Here is a 10,735-nt window from a genome sequence, read left to right as displayed (position 1 = left end):
CATTCCAATTTTCCTTTCTTCAGAATGGATGGTGTGCAGAACTTCCCAGCAGGCCAAGGCCTTTGACTGAGGCCCAAGATGCAGAATGAGGCCCGGCCTTCACCTGAGATGATGTGCCCCCCTCACACAAAGGTCAGCAGTCCGGTGATACACGGTCCCCTCTGCATCCTCCTACAGCGTTCTGGTTCCTGGCTGGGCCTGGGTTCTATCTGGGGAGCAACCTATGAAGTCAGGCTCTGAGAGCAGGAAAATCTGGCTTGTTCCTGCCCGCTGCCTGGGCCACTGTGAGGGATCTCCAACAGGAAGAAGCACCAAACCACGCCTGCTCTGCTTTTCCTGGCTGAACAGCTGGAGGAATATGCCTCCACAAGCCAGCAGCTTGGGTCCCTAGCTCCTAGGAGAGTGAGGCCCAGACAGAGAGGCACAGGCACAGAAGGGCAAAGGGGGAAGAATCCATTCAGGGCAGAGGAGAAACACAGGAAACAGTGGTGGGATTTAAAGAACTGTTTATTGCTCTGTAACTTCGTCTGGAAGCTGTTAACAAGACCCGTGACAGCCAAGGGCCAGGTGTGCATCTAGATCAGCTAGATTCACGTGTCCACCTCCTGATCCGTATGAACTTGGCGCTCGGGGGCCCTGTGCAGTCAAAGGCAGGCATCCTGGCAAATTGGTTAAATCCTAACAAGGAGAAATGATGCCGCAGATCATTTCCACCTCCCCAAATCCCATGTCCTAGATAATAAAGGAAAACACAAGTACTGCTCCAAAATAAAACCTGCCCTGGTCCCTTATGTCTGACTGAGGAGCCAGGAGCACCGAGGCTCTGCAGAAGCCAGGAACCCAGCACCAGAAGGCACCCGTCCCTCCCTCACTGTTCAGTGACCTCCCCAAAGGAGTCCCCAGCCCCAAGGGTGCACTCCGGCCACACCGCAGGAAGACCGAGGCAGGGAGCCAAGCCTAAGGGAGCCCAGGGTTTCCAATCCGAGCTGTAGTTGGTCCTGCTGGGTATGGCAGAGCCCCAGCAGCTGTGGCCCTCACAGATTCTTCTGGAAGACCCGGTGCAGGCTCTGGGCCAGGACGTCAGTCTCCTCATAGCCCTCACAGCTTTGCTGCCAGCTCTCTGGCACCTGTTCCATGCCATAGTAGGCGCCAGCAATGGCCCCGGCCATGGTGGCAATGGTGTCTGTGTCCCCACCAAGTGAGATGGAATAGACGAGAGTCCTCTGGAGGCTGTTGAAGGCAGAGGGGATCTCGGGGTCGGGCTCCATGCAGCGCAGGAAGCAATAGATGGCAGTGGGCACAGATTCAAAGGCAGCAATGCCATTCCCTGTGGGGAAGCCAGATTATGGGAACTTGACCCACCCCCCTTCCCGAGCCCCACATGTCCCCAGGCTTCCTGCCACCTGCCACAAATCAACACTCTCAGCTTCAAGTTGGGCTGCAATTAAGAGCACAGGCTCTGGGGTTAGACTACCTGGGTTCAAATCCCGGCTCGCCCACCTATTGGCTGTGTGATTGCTGTATCTTGGGTTCAGCTCCTCGTGTAGAGAGTGAATAAAGTTAGGAATTCTCGCAGGGCTGGTGTGAGGGTGAAATGACATCCTAGAGGTAAAGCATTCTGCATAGTGCCCAGAACACAGTATGAATAAACATCAGTTATCACCATTAGCTGTAAAAAACTAGCGGCCGGCTGCCATTTCTGGGATGTTTAGCTTTAAGGCTGAGGGTACTGTCGCCCTAGAACAAGAGGGTGCTGTGCTCGCAGCCTGCCAAGGACCCTACAGAACATGGCTCTGCCGTCTCAGCAACCCTGGCAAAGGTGTGATGGCGGCAGGCGTGACTCCAGGCACCCCTGAGCCCAAGACTGACCCTGAAGGATGACGGGTGGGGGGGCTACCCACCTAGCTCGGACACCACCTCCTCTCTGGTCACTGAGTCCTGCTCTAGAAGCTCCCCAATCTTCTTCAGTCGGCTGGAGTATGGACGTTCCTCCATGCCCAACCTGTGGGTTGGGGGCGAGATTTCAGGGAGGTCGGAGCCAGCAGGGTGGAGAAGGCAGGAGGGGGAAGGGCTGCATGGGAGGGCGAGGCAGGGACGTGGGCATCTGACACTTAGGCACGGGTGTCAGGGCAAGAAGTGGGAAGGGCGAGGTGTGAGCCGCCCCGTTTGTTCTCTGGGACCTGGACAGCCCTGAGGCACAGCCAAGGCAAAGGGCTTCTTCCCACCCCTCCTTAGGGCCTGCAATTAAAGAAGGAAGGTTTCAGCTTGAGGCAGGGCCACCCCACCAGCATGCACATGCACAGATGCGCCTCCAGCCCGCATACTCACTCCCGGGCATCTGACACGGACTGGGCATCACTCTCCAGCTCCTCCATGTGGCCCAGGAGTTGTTCAAGGAAGTGCTCACTGGACGACTCACCCTGCAAAGCCAGGTGCACAGCCAGGGCCTGCAGGATGGCACCGTTGTAACCCAGGGAGGAGGCGTGTGTCAGCTGGGCCGAGAGCCGGGCAAACTAGGGCAAAGGTGAGGGAGGCAAAGACCTGCTGTCACAGCACCCAAGCTGCAGAGGGAGGGAGGGACGAGAGTGTCCAGAAGCCAGCCAGCCCTAACTACCTTCTGCACATCCTGGACACTGCTATAGGCCAGGGAGATGCCGGCCACCCGCATGGCGCCCCCGTTGCCGTAGGAGCCTTTGCCATTAAACTGGGCCCGGGCAGGCTCAAAGACATCACGGCACTTGGGGCTCAGGAGCTTCCTGAAGACGGTGATCACTCCAGCACCATAACCCCGGTCAGGGTCTTTCTTGTACTCCTGAGCAAACCTAGGGGAGAGAAGGGGACAGCGTAATGATCTAAGAGATGCCTGCCAGGGTTGGGAGAGAAGAAACCTGGCTGGTTTGGGAAAAGAGGAATCCTTGGGGACCTCTGGAGCCTGTGCCAGCGGTGCTGTCACTTCTAGCTTGGGAAGCTGCAGCTGCCCTAGGGAGTGTCCTGTGGCGGGGTGTGCAGGGAGGGTGTCCCGTCATGCACGGATGTCACTGGTCTGGTCAAGGGGTGCAATAACTCCGCCCACCTGGTTTGCTTCACCCCAGGACCACTGCCCTCACCTGTGAGCCATGTCCATCTCGTCGAAGGCCTCCTTGGCCAGCAGGGACTGCACCAGCGCCCTGGCCATGGCTGTGTCGTCTGTGTAGCACAGTGCTTCTGCAGGGACAGGGCGGGGGGCGGAGATCAAGCTGCAGGGCTCGAGGGTGGCGGCTTTGGCCTCCCACTCACTCCTTTTATCTACTACTTCCAGAAGGCCTCAAGTCAGCCTCTCACTCCCATCCAGTTTCCAGGGCTCTGAGTCAGTCACATGTCCTGCTGATTTCTGGAGGAAAACCTTCCACCCCTTCTGGCTGCCATCACTGCATCTCCAGTCTTAATGTACCTGCTTTGGGCCTCTCAAATCTCCTGCATATTCCCCACCCTCCAGCCCAACCTATATATGCAGCCAGAAAAAGAGTAGAATATCACTTTCCTCATCTCACTCTCCTGCTCAAATGGCTGTCTATTGCTTTCAGGATGAGGTCCAAACTCACTGCCTTGGCCATTTGAAGCCCGCCCTTCCTCACCCATCTTATATCCCACTGCTCCTCTCCACATCCTCAGAACCAATCCTGGAGCCTGGGTCAAGTCCTTCCCAGGTGGGGCTGCTCCCCCCCCCGCCTCCTCTGGCCCTGTCTCCTTCCTCTGGGTGCCCGAGTCTACTGCTCTGGCACTTCTAACACACACCATTGGTTATGTGGTAGCTTCTCAAATAGGCTATAAGTGAGCTAGGGCCAAGGACTTGGTTTTATCTGAAGAAGAGACAGTTACAGAGAACAAAGCATACTCCCTAGTGAGCCCCTTTTTATTCCTCACATCTGCCCTCTGCCCTCGCCCCCCATCCCCGCCCTGTTCTGTGTATCCCAAGCCCCAACCCTGCCTTCTCCTCCCCTTTCACTCTCAGGAGCCCCCACCCCCTACTGCACCAGGAAGAGAGGCTCACAGGCACCTACTCACAGCCACACTCTCCACTCTGTCCTCAGAGGGACTGGTCCCTCTTGAAGTGCCCCCGCCAGCCCAGTTCCCCAGGGACCTTGCCCTTCCTTTGTCTCAACTCCTCCCTCTGTGATACAACAGCACCCGGTCTCCCTTTGATCGGTCCCTGCACCCTGCTTTCCCCCAGGGAATCACTTCTCTCCCACTCCCAGTCCAGATGATAGGGGATGGAGCCAATGCCACCTCCAGCCCAGACAAACAGCACCCCATTCCCTGTTTCAGGGATGGACGGGTGACCTAAGCCAGGCCAGTGAGACTCCACCAGAGACCTCTGCTGGTGCCACTGCGAAGAGAAACTTCCTCTGATGGAGATACTGAGCTGGGAGCTGCTGAGGGCCACCCCGTGGGAAGGGTCTGCCAGAGTGAAGCCCACCCAGAAGAACACAGATCTGAATAAGGAGAGGAACTGAGTCTTGAGGAGATGGCTTGATTTAGCTCTGCTTAAAGCCAGACCTGCCCTGGACTTCTCAGTGATGCCAGCCAATGCATTCTCTTTTTGCTCAGGCCATTTTGAGTTGGGTTTTCTGCCACTTGCACCCAAAGGGTCCTAAAATCTCAGCCTAAAATGTCTTCCCCTCATCTTAACATCAAACCAAAAATGAAATTATGAACTGTCCCCCCCCATCCTGTCTTCACCTCAGCCCCAGCTCATCTCTCTCCTTCCCCTCATACCAAACATACTCTATTTTCTCCTTTTCCATTTCCTCCTAAACCCACTGAAATCTAACTTCCAGGGTTCAACCTTCTACTGAAAATGCTTTTCTAAGTCTAGACTTCCCCCCACTTCTCTGTAGCCTCACACCAGTAACCAGTGTCTTCATCTTGAAATTCTTGAGTTTTGTTGTTACCCATCTCCCCTGCTTCTCCTCCTATAAACTGTTTCCTTCTCTAGCTCCTTTTCCTCCTCCAGGGTTCCGGGTGTGGCCCCTTTTTCTTACTATTCTACATGCTCTCCAAGAAGAATCATCCTCAGCCGTGATACTGCGCTGAGATCTGGGTGATGAGTTGACTGCACAGGGAGGGAGAGGCAGAGGAGAGAAAGCATTACAGGCAAAGGGACAGCAGTACATGCAAAGGCCTGAGCTAGAGGAGGCACGAAGTGAGAGGAAGTGCAGCGCAGACAGCAAGGCCAAGGGTGGTATAAGGTGAAACTGGAGACGAAGGCGAGGGCCGGCCACGTAGGGAACATTAAGGAGTTTGGCTCTGTCCCAAGGGTAATGGAAAATTACTGCAGAGATTCACGAGGGGAGGCCGCGATAAGATCTGCTTTCAGAAGTGCACTCCAGCTGCGTGGAGATGGACTGGTGGCCCACTGATTCGGGAGACCCGGGTAAAACGCGTAAAATGGGTAAAATCGGCAGGGACGTTAAGTATTGGACTAGGCACAATCTAGGCGTGGCTTGAACGGCTGGGAGGTCTGTGTAGCCAAGCCCCGGGCTGGCGAACGTTCGGGGCGAGACGTGTGAAGACGTGGCTCGGATTTGGACACGCTGAATCCGAGGTGCCCGCGGGTCGTGCAGATCGGGCCCCTCCAGCCGCTGTCCCCTCCCCGCCCGAGTCCCTCGCGGCTCCCCGGTGCCCAGTGCGCCCGGCCCCGCCCACCTGTCCGCGCGCTCCCCGGCGAGCCGGGGTCTGGCTCCAGGTCCTGGACCCGACGCAGGACTGACGTCAGGTCGACGGTGTCGCGCGCCTCGTAGACGGCGCCCACGCAGTCCCCGAGCAGCGCGCCCGCCAGGCAGCCTCGGAAGCGGGAGAGGGAGCGGGCCGCCCCAGCCCCTCCGCAGCCCGCCGCCGTCATCACCGCCGCCGCCGCCATCCGCGCGGACCAGCCGCCACTTCCGGTGCGGCCCGCGCGCGCCGCACCGCGCGGCTTCGCCGGCCCCACAGCGCCGCCCCGCGGCCCGGAGTCGCAGCTGCCCCGCGGGTGACAAGGGGCGGTTCCGCAGCCCTCATTCGATTGGGCCCGGCCTCTGTATTTAGCCCGCGTTTCCCCGACCTGTAAACGGCGTCACAGCCGGGCGGGACGGCCACTAAAGGGTCTCCGAGGGCTGCGCACTGAGGCAGACCTTCGGGCCACTGCCCCCCACGGTCGGCCAGCCGTGCCACAGCAGCCCAGCTCGGGTCACTCAGTCCGGGGCGGCCACCCCCAAGCCCTCCCCCTGTCACCCTAGCCCCCTCTGGGCTTCCCCTAGGCGTCAAGAGGGCACGCAAGGGTCCAGCTGGGACAGAGCTGGTTAGAGGTCACGGCGCTGGAGCCCAGGGTGCTGGCCTAGCCCAGAGAAGGGCATGGGATTGGGAACATGGAGCTTGGGGGATGATGTCCCCATCTTTGCTCCTCCGTGCACAGGAGAGCCAAGAGCCCTCTCCCCGCTGGCTACATGCAGGGGTAGCAAAGAACCGTCTGGACTGAGAACCCCCGACCTTTATTAGATTCGTTCTCTCCACTGCCCTCCCTCTTTCATTTTCCACCAGCCTTCCCCTCCTCCCTCAGCCCCCTCGCTAGGTTAGCTCCAGCTGGCAGGTTTTGAGTGGACTCAGGGTGCGGTTTGTGGTGCGGGTGAAGGTGTCCACCTCCGGCACAAACTTCTCAGCTGGCGTGGTCAGCTTCCGCCGGGTGTCCATGCACTTGGTGTCCAAGAGCATGGAGTTGGCCTTGCAGGCGATGTCAGCCTGCAGCCGGGCCAGATGCTGGTACAGGGCGTCCAGAGCGTCCCTGGGGAGGAGGGATTAACAACCCACCACTGCCGGTGTGAGGCTGGGAGGTCAGGGCTGAGCTCACCAGCCTTGAGTCAGGAAGACAGCAGGGAAGCTGGCAGGCAGCAAGGGACCCCAGTGGTGGGAGGTGTCTCCCCGCCCCTCCTGCCCACTCCCCAAACCTACTGTGCCTGCGCCAGCTTCTGCTTCAGGGCAGCAGTGGTTGCCTCTAACTGGTGAACCTCCTCAGTGAGGCCGTACTGTGCCTGGAGGCAGAGGGGCAGGTTGGGAGTCCAGGTCAGCCACACTCTCCTTCTGCCCACGGGTCTGGGGGCTGCCCTGTGCCAGCACCCCTGCTCCACCAGGGAGTGAGTCATCCTGAGGAACCTTAGCCGGGGGCCCGTACCCCACTGGGGTGCCCTTGTACCTGGTCCCTGCAGAGTTCCACGTTGGGCCGGTAGGTCCTGGTCTCTAGCCGGGTGTGGCATAGCTTCAGGTTCTGTAACTTCCTGCGCAGATCCTCCTCCAGATGCCGGATGTCCTCCTGCAGCTCGGCAATCTCCTCCAAGGTCTGCAGGGACAGAGTGACTGGTCTCCACCTGGTGCACCCAGTCCGGGGCTTCCTGGCAGGGCATCAGGCTCCTCATCCCACAGCAGGAAGTCCAGGCCCCAGGAGACCAAACGGAGAAGGCTCACATTCTTCTCTTGCCACTTGAGCTCACTGTACACTTTCTCCATCTCCCACAGGCGCTTCCTGAAGGCAAATTCCGTTGCAACCCTCTGGGCTTCCAGTTCGTTGTTGGTCTGAGGACAGAAAGTAGGCGGGGAGGGCAAGGGGAGGGTATAAGCTCTGGCCAGCTGAGGATGTCGCTCAGGTGAGGGGTGGGATGCCACACGGCTGACAGGGAACAAAAGACAAGGGCTTGAGTGCATGCTGGGGCCATCTCTTAGCCATGGAGGATCGGGGTAGGGGGAGTGGTCAGTCACCTTGGCAATAGTTAGGGCGATGGCCTCCCTCAGCTCTATGGCCCCTTTCATTTCAGCCTCTGCTTGGTTCTTGTTGAACTGACTGCAGTCATCCCACTGCTGGAGTGTGGTGGAGCTGCAGGTGGCAGGAAATAATCAGAGTATGGCCTCTGCGGCGAGGAAGAGAGACTGAATGAAATGCCCTTCTTACCCGTTGGGGACACGTGTGGGATTAATCTTCAGAGAGATGTTCGGGGACTTGAGGTTGAGAGAGAAGCAGCCTCTGTCAATGTCCAGTGTCTCCATTTTGCCCCGATGGTCAGAGTTCAGCTGCTGTCGGACTTCCTGCAGGAGGCTGGGGACAGAACAGACTGGATCAGGAGCCATACCTCCAAGGCCCTGGAACGCAGCCCCCATGGTACTGAAGGGACAAGGAGGGATGGGAAAGCTGAGGTGACAATGGAGCTGCCGCTGCAGCTGAGACAAATATGGGCACAGCTGGATGAGCTCCCCACAGACAAAATTATGGCACCAAGTGCTTGTACACACCCACAGGGCACACTCCAGTAGCTACACTCACAAGGCTCACACTCCCAGAAAGTCAGGGTGGTGGCACATGGGCTTCATCTCTCATGCTTCCAATAAATTGATAATGGCTGCCTAGAGCAGGTTCATGAGAAGTATTCTGAGACCACGTCCGGGTGGTGCAAAAAGTGCTACGATCAGTGGGTGAGTGGTTTCTGCCATGGGCACAGCAGGGGCAGAAGGCGGCCTGAGAGCCAGTGACTTGTTACCCATGATACACATGTTCTACATTTAAAACACAGCCTTCAAAGGCAGGTGAACGTGCGAATGACATATCTCTCTCTTACCAGAGCTTCTCAAAGGCCTGGCTGATCTTCTGTTGCAAGGCCTTCTTGGTGGCTTCAGTGACCTCTACCTCTTTGTGCAGCTCTTCCTCCACGAGGTCCTTCACCACATCAATGTCACGCCGACTCTCCCGCAGGGTCAGGCACTCAATCGCCACATCCAGAGGCAGGTTCTTGGCCTGCAAGTTTTGCTCTGCTGACTCTTTCATCTAGAAAAGAGAGGGCACAGGAGGCTGGTGGGGCCATCCGCTGGGAAGCAGCTCTCATCCCCACTTAGGCCAAGTGACTCAGATGGACATGCCACCAAATACCCTGACCCGGAGGAGGGGAGGGAGAGGGAGATCCTTGCAGGCAGGGTCTCCTGGCACCCTGCCCTGGCTCCCTGCCTGTGTCAGGGCGTCGATCTCAGCATCTAAGTCCGTCAGACACTTGTCCAGCATCTCCTTCCACCGGTTGACAGTATCAATCCTCTCTGCCAGTCGAGTCCTATTGTCATGTTCGTCCCAAATGGTCTGGAAGAGACAGAGCCAGATAAAGAGGTTGTGGGAGTTGGGGGCTATCCCTTTCCCACCCAACTGGGCTCCGGCCCCCAACCTGGTTGTTGGTCTCGTTGCAGAGGACCCGGGCCTCCTGGCGGATCTGGTGTGAGGCATCTCGCTGCCGCTCAGCGTTAGTGGACAACAGGTAGCTGTTGGTGTGCCAGTCTGGCAACCGGAAGCGTGGACTGGGCTTGACACTCAGCGTGGCCATGGTGCAGGAGCCGAAGGCTCAGGGACCCCAGGCCTGTTCCAAGACACCCACCTCTGCTGGGGGTGGGGCAAACAAGGCTGCAGGAGACCACTGAGGAAAGCCTCTCCTGGATCAAAGCCCCTCCAAAGGACGTGCTCCTGTCCGTTTTGCTCCAAGCCCCTTCCTGCTGGAAGCCTGCTTGGAAACAGCTCTCCCTACACTCAACTTCGTGTGAGGCACTAACTAAGTTTCCTCCCACCCATCCATCCACAGACACAAACTGCTGGACCCTTCAGGTCCTGGAGCAGGTGAAAGGGGATAATGGGGTTCCTCGGTATGTGTGTGTGCGCGTGTGTGTGTGCATGTGTGTGTGTGTGTGTGAGTGTGTGTGTGTGTGTGTGTGTAGTGCCAAGTGCTCAGTGGGGCTGGTGGAGGGGGGTGGGCAGGTAGCAGGAAAAATAGCCCTTAATCCAGTTTCCACCGCTACTTCCAGTAACCAAGTCCTGTGGAACTTTCTTTGTTTTCCCTGCCCCAGCCTTGGGCTAGGACCCTGCGGGATCTAAGAGAAGAAGCCCTGTCCCCATCCAGAGAGGACCGGCTTGTTTCGAAGGGGCTTTGAATTGGCACTAGGGAATTGGGGGTGGGGGGCTGGTCGCCTCCCCACCTGGATCACATTCCCTCCCTCTGCCCTCTGCTGGAGGAGGAGGAGCGGGTGTGTGAGGGGCCCCAGCGGGAGGAGCTGCGGTCTGTCTAGTTCCCAGCCCAATCTCTCCCTTCCCCTCCCAGGATAGTCATCTTCAGTTTAATACCCCGGCGCAGAGAAAGGAGCGGGAGGGGGTGAGCACCTCCCCACCCCTGTCCCCTCCTCCTCTCACCTTCCCAGCGCGCACTTCCGCCTCCCTTCGCCGGCTCCTCTGTTAAGCGCCCCCGGTTGCTAGGCAACCCCTTCCGCGCGCGGGTCATCACAGCCCGCGTTCAGCTTGGTAACCGCCGGGCGGCGCGGCGGCGGCGGCGGCGGCGTTGGGGCCAGAGGCCTTCCGGGTAGGAAAGGGCCGGCGACGGGGCTGGTGCTGCAAGAGGGTGGGGAGGAGAGGGCATCAGGATATCGCGTTCACTTCATTCACAAGTTAAAAATCTTTACTTTGGGGCTTCCCTGGTGGCGCAGTGGTTAAGAACCCGCCTGCCAATGCAGGGGACCCGGGTTCGAGCCCTGGTCCGGGAAGATCCCACATGCCATGGAGCAACTAAGCCCGTGCGCCACAACTACTGAGCCTGCGCTCTAGAGCCTGCGAGCCACAACTACTGAGCCCACGTGCTGCAACTACTGAAGCCCGCACGGCCTAGAGCCCGTGCTCCGCAACAAGAGAAGTCACCGCAATGAGAAGCCTGCACAT

At 58.5% G+C, this 10,735-nt stretch overlaps 2 protein-coding genes across 4 annotated transcripts; both read right to left on the bottom strand.

The window, feature by feature from the left end:
• Window positions 1-489: 489 nt before the first annotated feature.
• Window positions 490-5,911, bottom strand: ADPRS (ADP-ribosylserine hydrolase). Its single transcript, XM_068539511.1, has 6 exons — window positions 5,686-5,911; window positions 3,108-3,204; window positions 2,615-2,822; window positions 2,329-2,513; window positions 1,902-2,002; window positions 490-1,327 (listed from the first exon to the last, which is right to left on the bottom strand). The coding sequence occupies exons 1-6, from the start codon at window positions 5,897-5,899 to the stop codon at window positions 1,035-1,037; spliced, it is 1,098 nt and encodes a 365-aa protein (XP_068395612.1). The 5' UTR covers window positions 5,900-5,911; the 3' UTR covers window positions 490-1,034.
• A 543-nt stretch (window positions 5,912-6,454) lies between these two features.
• TEKT2 (tektin 2) lies at window positions 6,455-10,327 on the bottom strand. 3 transcript variants are annotated; one of them, XM_068539508.1, is made up of 10 exons: window positions 10,217-10,327; window positions 9,207-9,418; window positions 8,999-9,124; window positions 8,616-8,821; window positions 7,955-8,098; window positions 7,765-7,879; window positions 7,474-7,581; window positions 7,205-7,348; window positions 6,964-7,043; window positions 6,455-6,796 (listed from the first exon to the last, which is right to left on the bottom strand). In XM_068539508.1, the coding sequence occupies exons 2-10, from the start codon at window positions 9,360-9,362 to the stop codon at window positions 6,583-6,585; spliced, it is 1,293 nt and encodes a 430-aa protein (XP_068395609.1). In that variant the 5' UTR covers window positions 9,363-9,418; window positions 10,217-10,327; the 3' UTR covers window positions 6,455-6,582. The 3 variants fall into 3 exon arrangements, with proteins under 3 accessions (XP_068395609.1, XP_068395611.1, XP_068395608.1); XM_068539510.1 differs by having other exon boundaries at window positions 9,207-9,395; XM_068539507.1 differs by having other exon boundaries at window positions 9,207-9,415; window positions 10,217-10,250.
• Window positions 10,328-10,735: the final 408 nt, after the last annotated feature.

This window comes from Eschrichtius robustus, chromosome 3 (assembly GCF_028021215.1).
Source record: "Eschrichtius robustus isolate mEscRob2 chromosome 3, mEscRob2.pri, whole genome shotgun sequence".
In the NCBI taxonomy this organism is placed as follows: Eukaryota; Metazoa; Chordata; class Mammalia; order Artiodactyla; family Eschrichtiidae; genus Eschrichtius; species Eschrichtius robustus.
Note: the sequence above shows the minus strand (reverse complement) of the source record. Positions and strands in the feature narration are given on the sequence as shown.